Source organism: Lactuca sativa, chromosome 4, assembly GCF_002870075.4.
Source record: "Lactuca sativa cultivar Salinas chromosome 4, Lsat_Salinas_v11, whole genome shotgun sequence".
In the NCBI taxonomy this organism is placed as follows: domain Eukaryota; kingdom Viridiplantae; phylum Streptophyta; class Magnoliopsida; order Asterales; family Asteraceae; genus Lactuca; species Lactuca sativa.
In genome coordinates this window covers 109,721,045-109,734,946 of record NC_056626.2, presented here as the reverse complement: position 1 = coordinate 109,734,946, position 13,902 = coordinate 109,721,045, and the positions used below count along the sequence as shown (strand labels likewise).

The 13,902-nt window shown below is 32.2% G+C and overlaps 2 protein-coding genes across 2 annotated transcripts in view; both read right to left on the bottom strand.

Annotated features, from left to right (window-relative positions):
- Positions 1–1,636: 1,636 nt before the first annotated feature.
- LOC111899637 (uncharacterized) lies at positions 1,637–2,345 on the bottom strand. Its single transcript, XM_023895485.2, has 2 exons — positions 2,052–2,345; positions 1,637–1,927 (listed from the first exon to the last, which is right to left on the bottom strand). The coding sequence occupies exons 1-2, from the start codon at positions 2,145–2,147 to the stop codon at positions 1,802–1,804; spliced, it is 222 nt and encodes a 73-aa protein (XP_023751253.1). The 5' UTR covers positions 2,148–2,345; the 3' UTR covers positions 1,637–1,801.
- Positions 2,346–13,772: 11,427 nt separating this feature from the next.
- Positions 13,773–13,902, bottom strand: part of LOC111899652 (uncharacterized) — a 657-nt gene continuing 527 nt past the window's right edge. Inside the window, exon 1 of the mRNA XM_023895505.1 lies at positions 13,773–13,902. This exon is cut by the window's right edge and continues 527 nt beyond it. Coding sequence (XP_023751273.1) covers positions 13,773–13,902 — 130 coding nt within the window.

Sequence of the window (13,902 nt, the reverse complement as noted above, 5' to 3'; positions counted from 1 at the left end):
TAAAAAAATAATGATATTTATTGAACATGTTAAAAAATGTTAAAAAAAAAAAGAAAAAAAAAGGTTGTTGTACAGTTAATAGTCAAAAAGTAAGACTATCAAACCTTAAGTGAAACCGTGTCTTTTAATTTAAAAACGGATAATATATTTTTCGATTTGTATATATTTGGTTACTGAGTTTTTTTTGTCTATATTTACCCTTTTAATTTGTTAAACTGTACATATTCAGTCCTTATAACCGTTATTTCAAATTAGCGGATAAAAATGACTTAATAAGGTAATATATTTCTCACTTTGTACACATTACTTTAATATTTTTGTACACATTTAGTCCTTTAATTTACCTTTTTTATTATTATAAGTTTTATCAAGTAATATATAACATAAATAAAAATATTTAAGATCAAAGTTGAAAAAAAAAACTTCAAAAGTCAACAATAAACAATTAATTTGGGACAGAAAGAATATATAAAATAAAGCAATGTCAAATAAGCATAGGTCGTGGAGCATTGTTCACAGCGAAATAACACTATTCAGTGTAATATTGTTTATAGTTATTAAAAAAATTAATTGGTATATAACAACTTTTTTTTCATATATAATAATTTATATTTTAAAATGTTGTATTGTATAATTTTATAAAACATAAATTGTTATGTACATAGAAAAAATTTATTTTGTACGAATCATCGACTATACAAAAATCACATTTTTTTATAAAGAAAACATCTTTTTTTATGATTGGAATCTTATAAAAGAACAACTTTTTTGGCGGCAAAATAGTGCTTCACATTATTAAAGTTTTAGGCTATGAGATATTTTAAAAAAGAATATGATATAAAAATAATGAAATATAAAAAAATGCCTCAAATTTCACATTGAATAGTCACATTTGGCAGTAAATATTGCAAAATTGATATATATATATATATATATATATATATATATATATATATATATATATATATATATATATATATATATATATATATATTTTCACTATCTATTGTGTGCATGTATGATTGATTCTGAACCAATCATTATAGTTATTTTAAGAAAGTAATTAATGCATATTAAATGTTGATGTAATTAATATCATTATATCTTCAACATGTAATATGCATTAATTACTTTTTTAAAATAACTAAAATAATTGATCCATAATCAATTATAGATGCATACAATAGATAGTGAAAACAAAATAACCTAACCATATATATATATATATATATATATATATATATATATATATATATATATATATATATATATATATATATATTTGCATTTTTTCAAAAAATATTAAAAAAAGATTGGCCCCAATGTTTTCTAAAATATGAATTGCTGATTAATGATTAGACAAGCGTTTGATTTTCATCCAATGTCTTTTGAAATAACCAAAAAAAAAGTGTATCTCAATAATCACGCAAAACTCGCCCGTGACTTATCGAAAGTACAACTGTAAGTTTGTGAGGTACAACAAAAATTGAACAGTTCGCGTGCTTTGCTGGCATAATTATTGGTTGTGTTGTGTTAAACGATTTCGAAAACTAGACGTAGACATGTGAACAGATTACTTTTATGAAATTAACAACGAAAGCCACAAGAAATTGCAGATGCATATTCTACATCAGAATTTATGAACCATAATAAATTGATATTTAACTTTTAATTAATCTGTTATGTTAATAATACAATAATAATAATAATACCAAAATAGCCTTGGGCCTCATGGCGATCAGCTTCACAGCGTTTAAATCACGCAAGAACATGAAAAAAAATGGAAGATCTCATACGTTTATTATCGATGAGCAGTTACCAGAGTTTCGATAAACCTCAATCCATCAAACCTCGGTGCGAATTTCTCCACGCAACAATCCGTTTTCTCAGAAGAATCTTCACTGTGTTTGCTCGATCCTCGATGATCCTGAACATGAATCAAAAACAGAAACTTCTATCAATCACCCACTTTGCAAATCGAAGTACAAACGAGTTAAATAACAGAAACGTGAAATTGATTCCATTATATGACGAATTTTGGATTTGCTTACCTCGTGAGAAGTTTGATTTTTGAAACTGGAACCTGATATGGCGGTAGTAGCAGAAGCGGCAGCCATGGAAGCTGCAAAGAATCCTGATTTCTTCATGCTGATGTTTATGCAACTGAAACAAAATGTCAGAATATGATCTCCGTGGATCTGGTGATCAGAATGGTTCTTAGTGAAAAAAAAAAAAATTAGAGAGAAAAAGAAAGAATAAACGGTGGAGACTGGAGAGAGATGTGGTAAGTATGAATGCGTTATATATGGAAGAGAGGAAGGCTGCTCTGTTATTCAACACATCTTATGCGGCAACCAATTTCCTTTCTGTCAATTAGTATATTTTATGTATTTAGTGGTCCCAATGAAAATGTGTTACACGGTCACACTCTATTCTTCCCACAAATCATACTATACCATATATTATAAGAAAAATCAGCATTTTAAAAAACCGATCAAACCTCTCGAACTGAAAACCGGACACGAAAATGGTTCAACAATGATTGGTTTTATGTCAATTTTTAAGCCGGGTTGAACCGAACGGTTTCTTCAAAAATTGTATTGAACCGATGTGATAGAACCAGTAAGAAAAACCATTTGAATCGGTTTATTGGATTTGGATAGTTGTATTTTACTACCCTTAATAACAACTTATCTCCAAAGCAAATTGATAGAGTTTTATGTTTGTGGATGTCAAATTTTTGGTGATATATATATATATATATATATATATATATATATATATATATATATATATATATATATATGTGTGTGTGTGTGTGTGTGTGTGTGTGAACCTAGCAATTCGTGTATTCGTGCTATGAAAACGTGACAGTCATGTATTTTACATGATACGATTACACGATGAGAAATAATATGTATCTCAATTTTTAAGATGTATTTGTGTCGTGTATTCGTGTCGTGTCTCTCACAGATTCGTGTCTTCGTGTCTGAAATTGTCAGGTCTATGTATGTATGTGTGAAAGTAGACTATACATAAAAGTTATGAAAATCGGTCATTAGATCGGTTCAACAAAAAGAACGGTTTTTAAAACATTAGGAAAAATAACTTAATATAGTAATATAGTTTTTATTTTGTACATATATAATCAATGATGCTTTTTTTTCATATTTGACCATCTAACTTGTTTTTCTGTATACATTCAGTTCTTATAACCGACTAATCCAAATTAAGTCGGGAAAAATGACTTAATAGGATAAAATAGTTCTCAGTTTGTACATATTTAGTCATTAATGTTTTTTTTTGTTGCAAAATGAGTCTTTGTTGTTTTTGTACACATTCGATCTTTATGACTGGTTTCTTCAGGCCTTGCTCAAGACATCCTAAATAGGACGATCATTAATGAAGTGTTCTTATACATTATCTGTCACTTACTTATATCAATAGCCTAATTTACGAATCGGTCAAATAATGTTGGTACCCTAATTTTCTCCAAGCAGAAGATGTCTTCGGCTTCGGTTTCATCTATCTCCACATTAAACAACAAGATTATTTGTGACTGTTTCCTCTCAATTCGAATTTGCACTTCCAAGAAAAAAGAACACTGGAAAAAAAAAATTAGAGTCTTCCCTAATACCTTGGTATGTCAGATTTGACCATTTTTTCAACAAATGGGTTTTTGTTTTTTTTTCCGTTATTGAAGAAACCAAGTAAAATGTGCAAATTGTTGCAATAGGTTCATGAAGAACATGTCAAATTGAACAATGTATAACAATCATTAATGAAGTGATCGCATACATGACATGTACGAGAACACCTCATTAATGATTGTCTCACGTAAGATGTCGTGAAAAAAATCTGAATAAACCGGTTATAATGGATATTGAATGTGTACAAAAAAAACAAGGACTTATTTTGCAACAAAAAACTTTAAGGACTAAATGTGTACAAACTAAGAATTATATTACATTATTAAGTCATTTTTTCCAACTTAACTTGGATTGGTCGATTATAAGGATTGAATGTCTACAATCAAAATAAGTTAAATGGTCAAATGTGGACAAATAAACATCAGTAACCAAATGTGTACAAAATTAAAATTACATTACCCTATTAAGCCATTTCCCCTATAGTATATTATAGTATAGTATAGAAGAAATGTTTTTCTTTATACATTTGAAACTCTCTAACCTTTCAATTTTCCATCTTATATATTGAATTTACTTATTTATTAATTTAAATATGTTATTAAATACTATCATATTAATTATAAACTTTTTAAATTACCAATATAATATATTTAATTTATTAATTTAAATATGATGTTAAATCCAAAACATAAATCAAAATGTCAAATAAAATTAAAAAATAGTTAAAGATTTTTTTTAATAGCTAAAAAATATTTAAATAAAAAATATGAATCGGTATTTATTTGAAACTGTAACACCTTAATTTCCATTTAATTTAACAATTATAATTATGGGTTATAAAATTAAAGTGTCAGGTTATAAATTCGGATCATTGAATTTTAATAGTTAATTTTATATTTCAGGACTAAGTATGGGGAGTATGAAATGAAATTATAATTACCTGAAGGTCAAATCGATGATAGTTGGAACTATGAGGAACCAAAATAAGAATCGGGGACTTCAAAGCCAGAATATTGCAAAGAGGGGCAATGTAGTTATTGTTTTAAACATAGGAACCTAATGAGAAAGGTTTCAGGTTGAATTGGGGGCCTGTTGACGTATCCTACTAAGAATACATCAAAGATAACGAAATCGTCACCTAAGGACGACCTAGTCAATGGTCGCTGCTCGACAAGTGCTAGACCCGAACCCTCGTCTTCACGACCTTGAACTTATGCCTCGACAATCTAGCCCCAAGGCCAGGCATAGAACGAGAAGCTCCGGTCTACAGCAAGACAAAATAGTACCAGACGTCTCCCAGAGTGACATGTGTAGCTCTCGGCACGGCGCCCCTGGTAGTTATGCACCAATAACGAGCAACCACTAGTGGAGCACGATCCGCCAATAGGACGCCCCTACATCATGTCAGCTTAGAACGGACAAAAAAGTATTGTCGGGGGTGTAACATGTTGGAACTTTGACTACAAAATTACAATGTGGGACTTATCCCATATTGGTGGAAGAGAAAACCTTCTCCCACCTTATATGTCTAGTCCCACTCATTTAATTAAATGGGTCAAGTAGTGGGTTAAGCATATTGGGCTTGGGTTGTGGTGTTGGATTAGCCTAATTGGACTCAAAATGGGCTAATATCAAGATAATATTTAATGGTCAAAAGATGGGCCTTGGGCCTTGGGGCTCTTGGGGTCTTCCTGATTAATTAAATAATTTTTAATTACGAATTCTTTAATTTTATTAAATTCGTAATTACTGAATGACAGGTTTTGACAGTTTCCAACTGTCATAACTAATACCTATAAATACCTGTTTCATTCATCTGTGAGGGGTTACAGAAATCATTTTCACACCACAAAATTCTCTTTCAAATTCGTTCTTCCAAAAGATGAAGGGAACATAGGAATTTCGTCAGATTCAAGATCACTTCTTGGATTGATTGTTGTATCCTCTTGACAGATCCCCACCAGGGAAATTTTTGTCTTAGGACACTGCATTGCAGGCCTCAATCTGTGCAATTTCCTGATTATATCTCCTGTGTAATCTTAATACAAGTATGTTTTTCTGTATATTGATTCTTATATTTTAGATATATTTGAATTTCGTTTGTTTTATTTCAATTAGAATTGTTGATTGTATACTTATGTCATAACAATCTAAGACAGAAATCAAAAAGTGGAAGAATGGATCAACAATCCATCATCAAAACACATGTGGAAAAGCCTGAGAAATTCAAAGGCTCAGATTTTCGGAGATGGCAACAGAAGATGTTGTTTTATCTAACAACTCTTCATGTTTCCAATGTTCTCACTGATGATTCTCCCTCTCCTCCTATTGGTATAACCACTGCAGAAGGAACAACACCACCCAGTGAAGCCTATTAGGGCAGAACATCAAAGGGCTGTGGAAACTTGGAACACAAATGAATATAATTGCAAAAATTATATTCTGAATGCCTTGGATGATTCTCTCTATGATATCTACTCTACCATGACTACTGCAAGAGAGATATGGGAATCACTGGAAAAGAAATACAAAACAGAAGTGGCATGTTCCAAGAAATTCGTGATTGGAAAGTTCATGAATTTCAAGATGGTGGATACCAAATCTGTCCTCAAACAAGTGGAGCAAATTCAAGTCATTGCACATGATCTTGAAGTTGAAGGTATGGGTATAAACTCTAACTTTCTTGTTGGTTCAATCATTGAAAAACTTCCTCCTTCTTGGAAGAATTTCAAATTATATCTTAAGCACTTAACTGATGACACTAGTTTTGAGCAACTTGTGTTGAGAATTCATGTGGAAGAAGATAACAGATTGAATGAGAAGGCAGATGCAAATTCCTTGGAACCAAGTGCAAACTTCATTGGAGAAGCAAGTACTTCAAGGACAAAGCACAACAACAAGAAAGGGAAGCAAGGCTACAAAAACTCTTCCAAAGATGGCAAAAATCATGGCCCTAACAAGAAGAATTTCAAGAAGAATTCTGGTCCATGCTATGTTTGTGGCAAAATTGGACACAAGGCCAAAGATTGCAGATTCAGGAGGGGTCAAGGAGGAAACAATGGAGGAAATAATGGAGGGAACAATGGAGGGAACAATGGAAACAATGGTGGTAATTCTGGTGGAGGAAATTCTGGTCAAGCCAACATGGTTGAATCACCAAATCAATTTGTTGCTGTGATTCAAACCAACATGGTTAGCAATTGTGTGGATTGGTGGATTGATATTGGAGCCACAAGGCACATTTGCAACTCCCGTACCATGTTTTCCACATACCAGAAAGTCTCAGATTATGAACCAATGTTTATGGGGAATGGCTCTACTGCAAAAGTTGAAGGAAAGGGAAAAGTGAAGCTACAACTGACTTCTGAAAAAGAACTTGTTTTAAGTGATGTCTTGCATCTTCGTGAAATTACTAAGAATTTGATTTATGGTCCTATTCTTAGTAACAAAGGTTTCAAACTTGTATTTGAGTCTGATAAGTTTGTTCTCACCAAGGGTGGGGTGTATGTTAGAAAGGGATACCTTAGTGAGGGTCTCTTCAAAGTTAGTGTATTACCTTTGTACTATGGTGTTGAAACACCAAACAATGATGTAACCAATGTTAATGTTAATGCAATAATGGGCACTACTAGCCCCTCTTCTATGTATATGCATGATCCTTCATTTTTGTGGCATTCTCGATTGGGACATGTCAATTTTCTCTCTATTCAAAGAATGGAAAAACTTGGCATGTTACCAAAATGTTCATTAGATAAAAACATAAAATGTGAGGTTTGTGTAGAATCAAAATTTTCACAGCATCCTCATAAATCAGTTGAAAAATCTAATGAAATACTTGGCTTAATCCACTCTGATTTATGTGACTTTAGAACAACACCTACAAGAGGAGGAAAAAAATATTATATTTCCTTTATTGATGATTGCAGCAAGTATTGTTATATTTATTTGTTAAATACCAAGGATGAAGCCTTGAATTCTTTTAAGAACTACAAGGCTGAAGTTGAAAATCAACTTGATAAAAAGATCAAAATTATAAGGTCTGATCAAGGAGGAGAATATGAATCCAAAGACTTTTCTGAATTTTGTTCTTTAAATGGTATTATACATCAAACAACTGCTCCATACACTCCACAACAAAATGGAGTTGTTGAAAGGAAGAATAGAACATTGAAAAACATGATAAATTCAATGTTAATAACTTTGGGAGCACCCCATAATTTGTGGGGAGAAGCATGTCTTGCAGCAAACTCAATACTTAATAGAATTCCTCATAAAAAGAGTGACAAATCACCGTATCATATGTGGAAAGGGAGATTACCCTCTTACAAAAGGATGAAAGTGTGGGGTTGCCTAGCTAAGGTACAAGTACCTCTTCCAAAGAGGACTAAACTTGGACTAAAAACCATAGACTGCATCTATCTTGGCCCTGCCATGAATAGTGCAGCCTATAGGTTTCTTGTGTATAAATCACATGTTGATGAGATCCATAACCAAACCATCATGGAATCAGCAGAGGCTGAATTCTTTGAAAATATTTTTCTGTTTAAGGATAAAGGGAAAGAGGTTACCTGCTCTAGGAAAAGACCTCTAGATGATGGACTGAATGATACCATTCCAGACAAAAGTTTACAATCAAATGAAGAGAATTCTTCAAAGGTTCAAGAAGAGAACTTAGAACCTAGAAGAAGCAAACGGGGCAAAATAGCCAAAGATTTTGGACCTGATTACATGACCTATGTAGTAAATAAAGAACCACAAACTTATAAGGAAGCTATGGACTCCTCTGAAGCTCCTTACTGGAAAGAGGCAATCAAAAGTGAGATTGACTCCATTGTGCAAAATAACACTTGGAAATTGGTAGATTTGCCACCTGGGCAAAAACCAATTGGGCACAAATGGATATTCAAGAAGAAGTTTAGACCTGATGGTACCATTGAGAAGTACAAAGCTCGTTTAGTAGCTAAAGGGTATCGTCAAAAAGAGGGTCAAGACTTCTTTGACACCTATTCACCTGTTACAATAATTACATCAATTCGCACATTAGTAGCAATTGCAGCCATTCACAATTAGGAAATACACCAAATGGATGTGAAAACTGCCTTCTTATATGGTGAACTAGATGAAGAGATATATATGAATCAACCTGAAGGGTTTGTGGTTGAAGGTCAAGAAAACAAAGTCTCTGTAAGTTAGTTAGATCACTTTATGGACTAAAACAGGCTCCAAAGCAATGGCATGAGAAGTTTGACAACACATTACTCTTTAATGGATTTAGAATTAATGAATGTGACAAATGTTTTTATGTCAAACAATACAAGAATGCTTGTGTCATCATATGCTTGTATGTGGATGATATGCTTATAATGGGTACTAATTTGGAGTGATCAATCAAACCAAGAAAATGCTACACTCCTCCTTCTCCATGAAGGACTTGGGAGTAGTAGATGTGATCCTTGGTGTAAGAGTTCAAAGAAGATCAGATGGTTATACTCTTACTCAGTCTCATTATATTGAAAGTGTACTTAAGAAGTTTGGACACTATGATGACAAGCCGGTAGTCACCCCTTTTGATCCTTCAAGTCATTAAGAAGAATAAAGGTGACAGTGTAGCTCAGTTAGAATATACTCAAGTTCTTGGTAGCTTAATGTATATTATGAATTGTACTCGACCTGACTTGGCTTATAGTGTAAGTAGATTGAGTCGCTACTCCCACAATCCTGGGAAAGATCATTGGTATGCATTAGTGAGAGTGCTTAGATATTTAAAGCATACAATGAATTATGGATTGCATTACACGAGATATCCTCCTGTTCTTGAAGGGTATTGTGATGCAAATTGGATTTCCAATACTTCGGAGGCAAAATCCACAAGTGGATATGTGTTCACTCTTGGTGGAGCTGCTATCTCTTGGAAATCATCTAAGCAAACTGTGAATACTCGTTCTACAATGGAAGCAGATTTTGTTGCTTTAGACAAAGCTGTTGAAGAAGCTGAATGGCTTAAAAGCTTCCTAGAAGGTATTCCTCTGTGGCCTCAACCTGTTACTACCATTGGCATACATTGTGATAGTATGGCTGCTCTTACTAGAGCACAAAGTCAGATATACAATGGCAAGTCGAGACACATTAGGTGCAGACATATTACAATAAGAGACTTGCTGAAGAATGGAATCATTTCCATTAGTTACATAAAGTCAAAGGAAAATATAGTTGATCCCTTGACAAAAGGTCTTAGTAGAGAGCAAGTTCTCTTCACATCGAGGGGAATGGGCTTAAAGCCAACACAATGAGTCACCACCTGGCGGAAACCTAACCTAGCAACATTGGAGATCCCATGGTCTAGGTTCAATAGGACAACTAGTTGGGGAAGACTCAAAGAAGCACTAACACAAAGGTATGCTCACTCCTATGATATTTATTTTGTGTATTTCCGTTGATGTTATAGGGATGAATTCTTTATTCTTAATAATGCTGATAGCTTTTATAGTGGAATAAGTACGGATTGTTCCAGATTAGCATTACCTATGTGAGATGGATGTGAGGTCACATCTTTGGGAGCTGATATGGATAAAGCTCTCTAAAAGTCTCATGAAGAAAGGATCGTTCATGACCGAAATGAACACAACGGTAAGAAATGATCTATGCTTAGATATGATATGTGTGATACTTCTTGTTTTTTTTTATTCTACTATAAAAAGTGGTTAGTTCAAGACTCTAGTTCACTACCCACAAAGTAGATCCAAGTAGTACTCACTATGAAAGGTTCAAGTTTTACAACACCTATTCAGATGCATGTCATATCTTACTTCCCTTATTTGAATACCAAAGTTCACTTATTTTCTATTCAAATGTGGGGTATTCTTGGAGTTTGAATAGAAAATGTGGGGTATTGTTGGAACTTTGACTACAAAATTACAGTGTGGGACTTATCCCACATTGGTGGAAGAGAAAACCTTCTCCCACCTTATATGTCTAGTCCCACTCATTTAATTAAATGGGTCAAGTAATGGGTTAAGCATATTGGGCTTGGGTTGTGGTGTTGGATTAGCCTAATTGGACTCAAAATGGGCTAATATCAAGATAATATTTAATGGTCAAAAGATGGGCCTTGGGCCTTGGGGCTCTTGGGGTCTTCCTGATTAATTAAATAATTTTTAATTATGAAATTAATTTTTATTCTTTAATTTTATTAAGTTTGTAATTACTGAATGACAGGTTTTGACAGTTATTTTCGGTTTTGACAGTTTCCAACTGTCATAACTAATACCTATAAATACATGTTTCATTCATCTGTGAGGGGCTACAGAAATCATTTTCACACCACAAAATTCTCTTTCAATTTTGTTCTTCCAAAAGATGAAGGGAACATAGGAATTTTGTCAGATTCAAGATCACTTCTTGGATTGATTGTTGTATCCTCTTGACAGATCCCCACCAGGGAAATTTCTGTCTTAGGACACTGCATTGCAGGCCTCAATCTGTGCAATTTCCTGATTATATCTCCTGTGTAATCTTAATACAAGTATGTTTTTCTGTATATTGATTCTTATATTTTAGATATATTTGAATTTCGTTTGTTTTATTTCAATTAGAATTGTTGATTGTATACTTATGTCATAACATAACACTCCAAAAAATCACAATAATTTTAAAATTTTAAAAACCAACCATGAATTAATATTGTTTACAAAAAGATTCATTGTTTCAAACGCATTATTTCGACTCAGAGTTTTCCCAAGACCCGAAGACATAAAAACTGGAAGTTGTGTACAATCACACCTTCGCCTTCCCACAATGCTCGGGAGTACCTGAAACCACAAACTAAAACTATAAGCCAAAGCTTAGTGAGTTCCCCCAAAGTACCACCACAAGAACATATAATCAAATAGATAACGGGTTCACAACCTCCGAGTTAGATTACCCCTGGCCCACAACCTTACGGTTGGAATGCCCAATACATAACGGGTCCACACCCTCTGAGTTGGATTACCCCCGGCCTACAACCTTCTGGTTGGAATGCCCTGGCCCACAACCTTATGGTTGGAATACCCCGATTTGTTGACTTACTACACAAAGTAGTACAGTCTCAAGCCCACCATACTATGTCAATATGCACATAACAAATAACATATATCCAATAATAGATGATCATATAACCAGTTAATAGACTAGTAGGCAGATCTGCAGATTTATACTCTATAGCAACATCCTAGATACCAGGATACATAACCAAAGGGGCCGACATTGGTGCATTCGACCCCCAAGAACAGTGAGGAAACTCACCTCACAGTCTGAAGAATAGTTGAACAATACAGAAACTTCAAATATCGGCTCTATAGGTCACCTATTCAACATATAGAGACCAAGGCTTAACTATAGCTCAAAATACCCAAAATACCCTTAAGTAAAACTTGGTCAAAGTCAAAGTCAACGGGTCAAACGGTCATCTTGGTCTACTCAGCCGAGTACGTTTGGCATACTTAGCTCCTACGTTGGGCATACTCGAGCATTGGCTGGAGTCGGGAGGTGGACCTTGTACGTGTGGCGTATGCTGAGGTACGCACAGCGTACGCTTAGAACCTTCTTTTCTCAATAAGAGCTTAATGCATTAAGCTCTCACATGTATAAAAAAATTATATATATCAAATATATGTTGATTTCTAAATATTCATTTTGAATGATTTATAAGTGTTTAATAAATTTTGTTTGATGTAAATGTTATAGTAGACATTGTAGTATTTTTATGTTATTAACATTTGTAATATTTTTCCATACTAATTGTTATTTGTTTTATATACAAATGAGCATATGTTTTATATATAATTTACACAACTTAAAACGGTCTATAAAATCATCAAAGTGGTGGTATTTTTTTATACTACTTAATATATTGTTGGATGTAAACCATTATCATTTTAAAGATACAATTTTGGAACAATTTGTATAAAATACTTAAATTATTAATTTAAATATAACATTATAGAGTCAACTTAAATATAAACTTTAGTTTAACTTAAACAACCCAAAAAGTATTTTATAAATAGTTAAAAGTGATAAATTGTAGTGTCTTTCTAATAATGATTATAAGTTGGTTAATAAGGTTAAATAAATATCAAACCTAAAGTGTAATCATAAATAAACTAAATTTTAATTTTAAAATAATATCTTACTTCTACTTATAAATTTATGTCTTTAACTTTTAACATATTATAGTTAATTTATTAGATTTAAAATGTTGCTGTATGTAAAACAATTATCAGTTTAAAGCTACAACTTTTGAACAATTTTGACAAAATACTTAAATTGTTAATTTAAATATAACATTACAGTGTCAACTTAAATATAAATTTCAGTTCCACTTAAAAAACCAAAGAATATTTTGTAAATAGTTAGAAGTGATCAATGTAGCAATAAATGCAAAAACTAAACTGTAATCTCAATTTAAATAAAATATTTACTAAAGTTATTTTTATAATCGTTAAAAGTTTTTAAATAAGTAGCTTATAATAACTTACAATAACAATAGTTAAAAATAACTCTACATAAATGATTATATTGTTACCTTTAAAATAAAAAAAAAAACAATGTTTGATATTTTAAATAATTATAATGATAGAAATTAAAACATTAAGCAAATAAATTTTAAAAATTAATTAACAATAACAAAAACTATAAATAACATTAAACCATATATTATACTTAATTTTATTCATGTGTAACTCGCGGGTACAGTCATTCAAATAATTGAAATTATGTAGTTATAATAGATGTATATATTATCATATAATTCAAAATAATCAATATATTATATCAATTTAGTGTACAAATTATTATATCAAATTTAACAACAACAACGTTATTGTTATATTTAAAAAAAAAACATATATTTATAAAGACTTCAATTATACAGGTGTTTCTGCACAACGCACAGGCATTTACCTAGTATACTTATAAAAGAGGCATATTTTCAAGCACCACGGCCATTTTAACTCCTATGACTTTTCATTTTCTCTCTATAATGAATATAAATTGGTTAATAATATTAAATTTATGCTTATGTTTTCCATGTCCTTTGTGGTTCTAGTTCCTTGGTTTGTTTTCAACCATATGAACTGAGGGCTGTCAAGGTTCAACTGTTCCTTTGGGTTTTTTAGATTTGTTACTTTCCTGCGCACGAAGAGATTCTTCAATACGAATGTGACTAGCAAGTTGAACCAATGACAGTTCCTCCTTTTGATGTTTCAAGTTATGT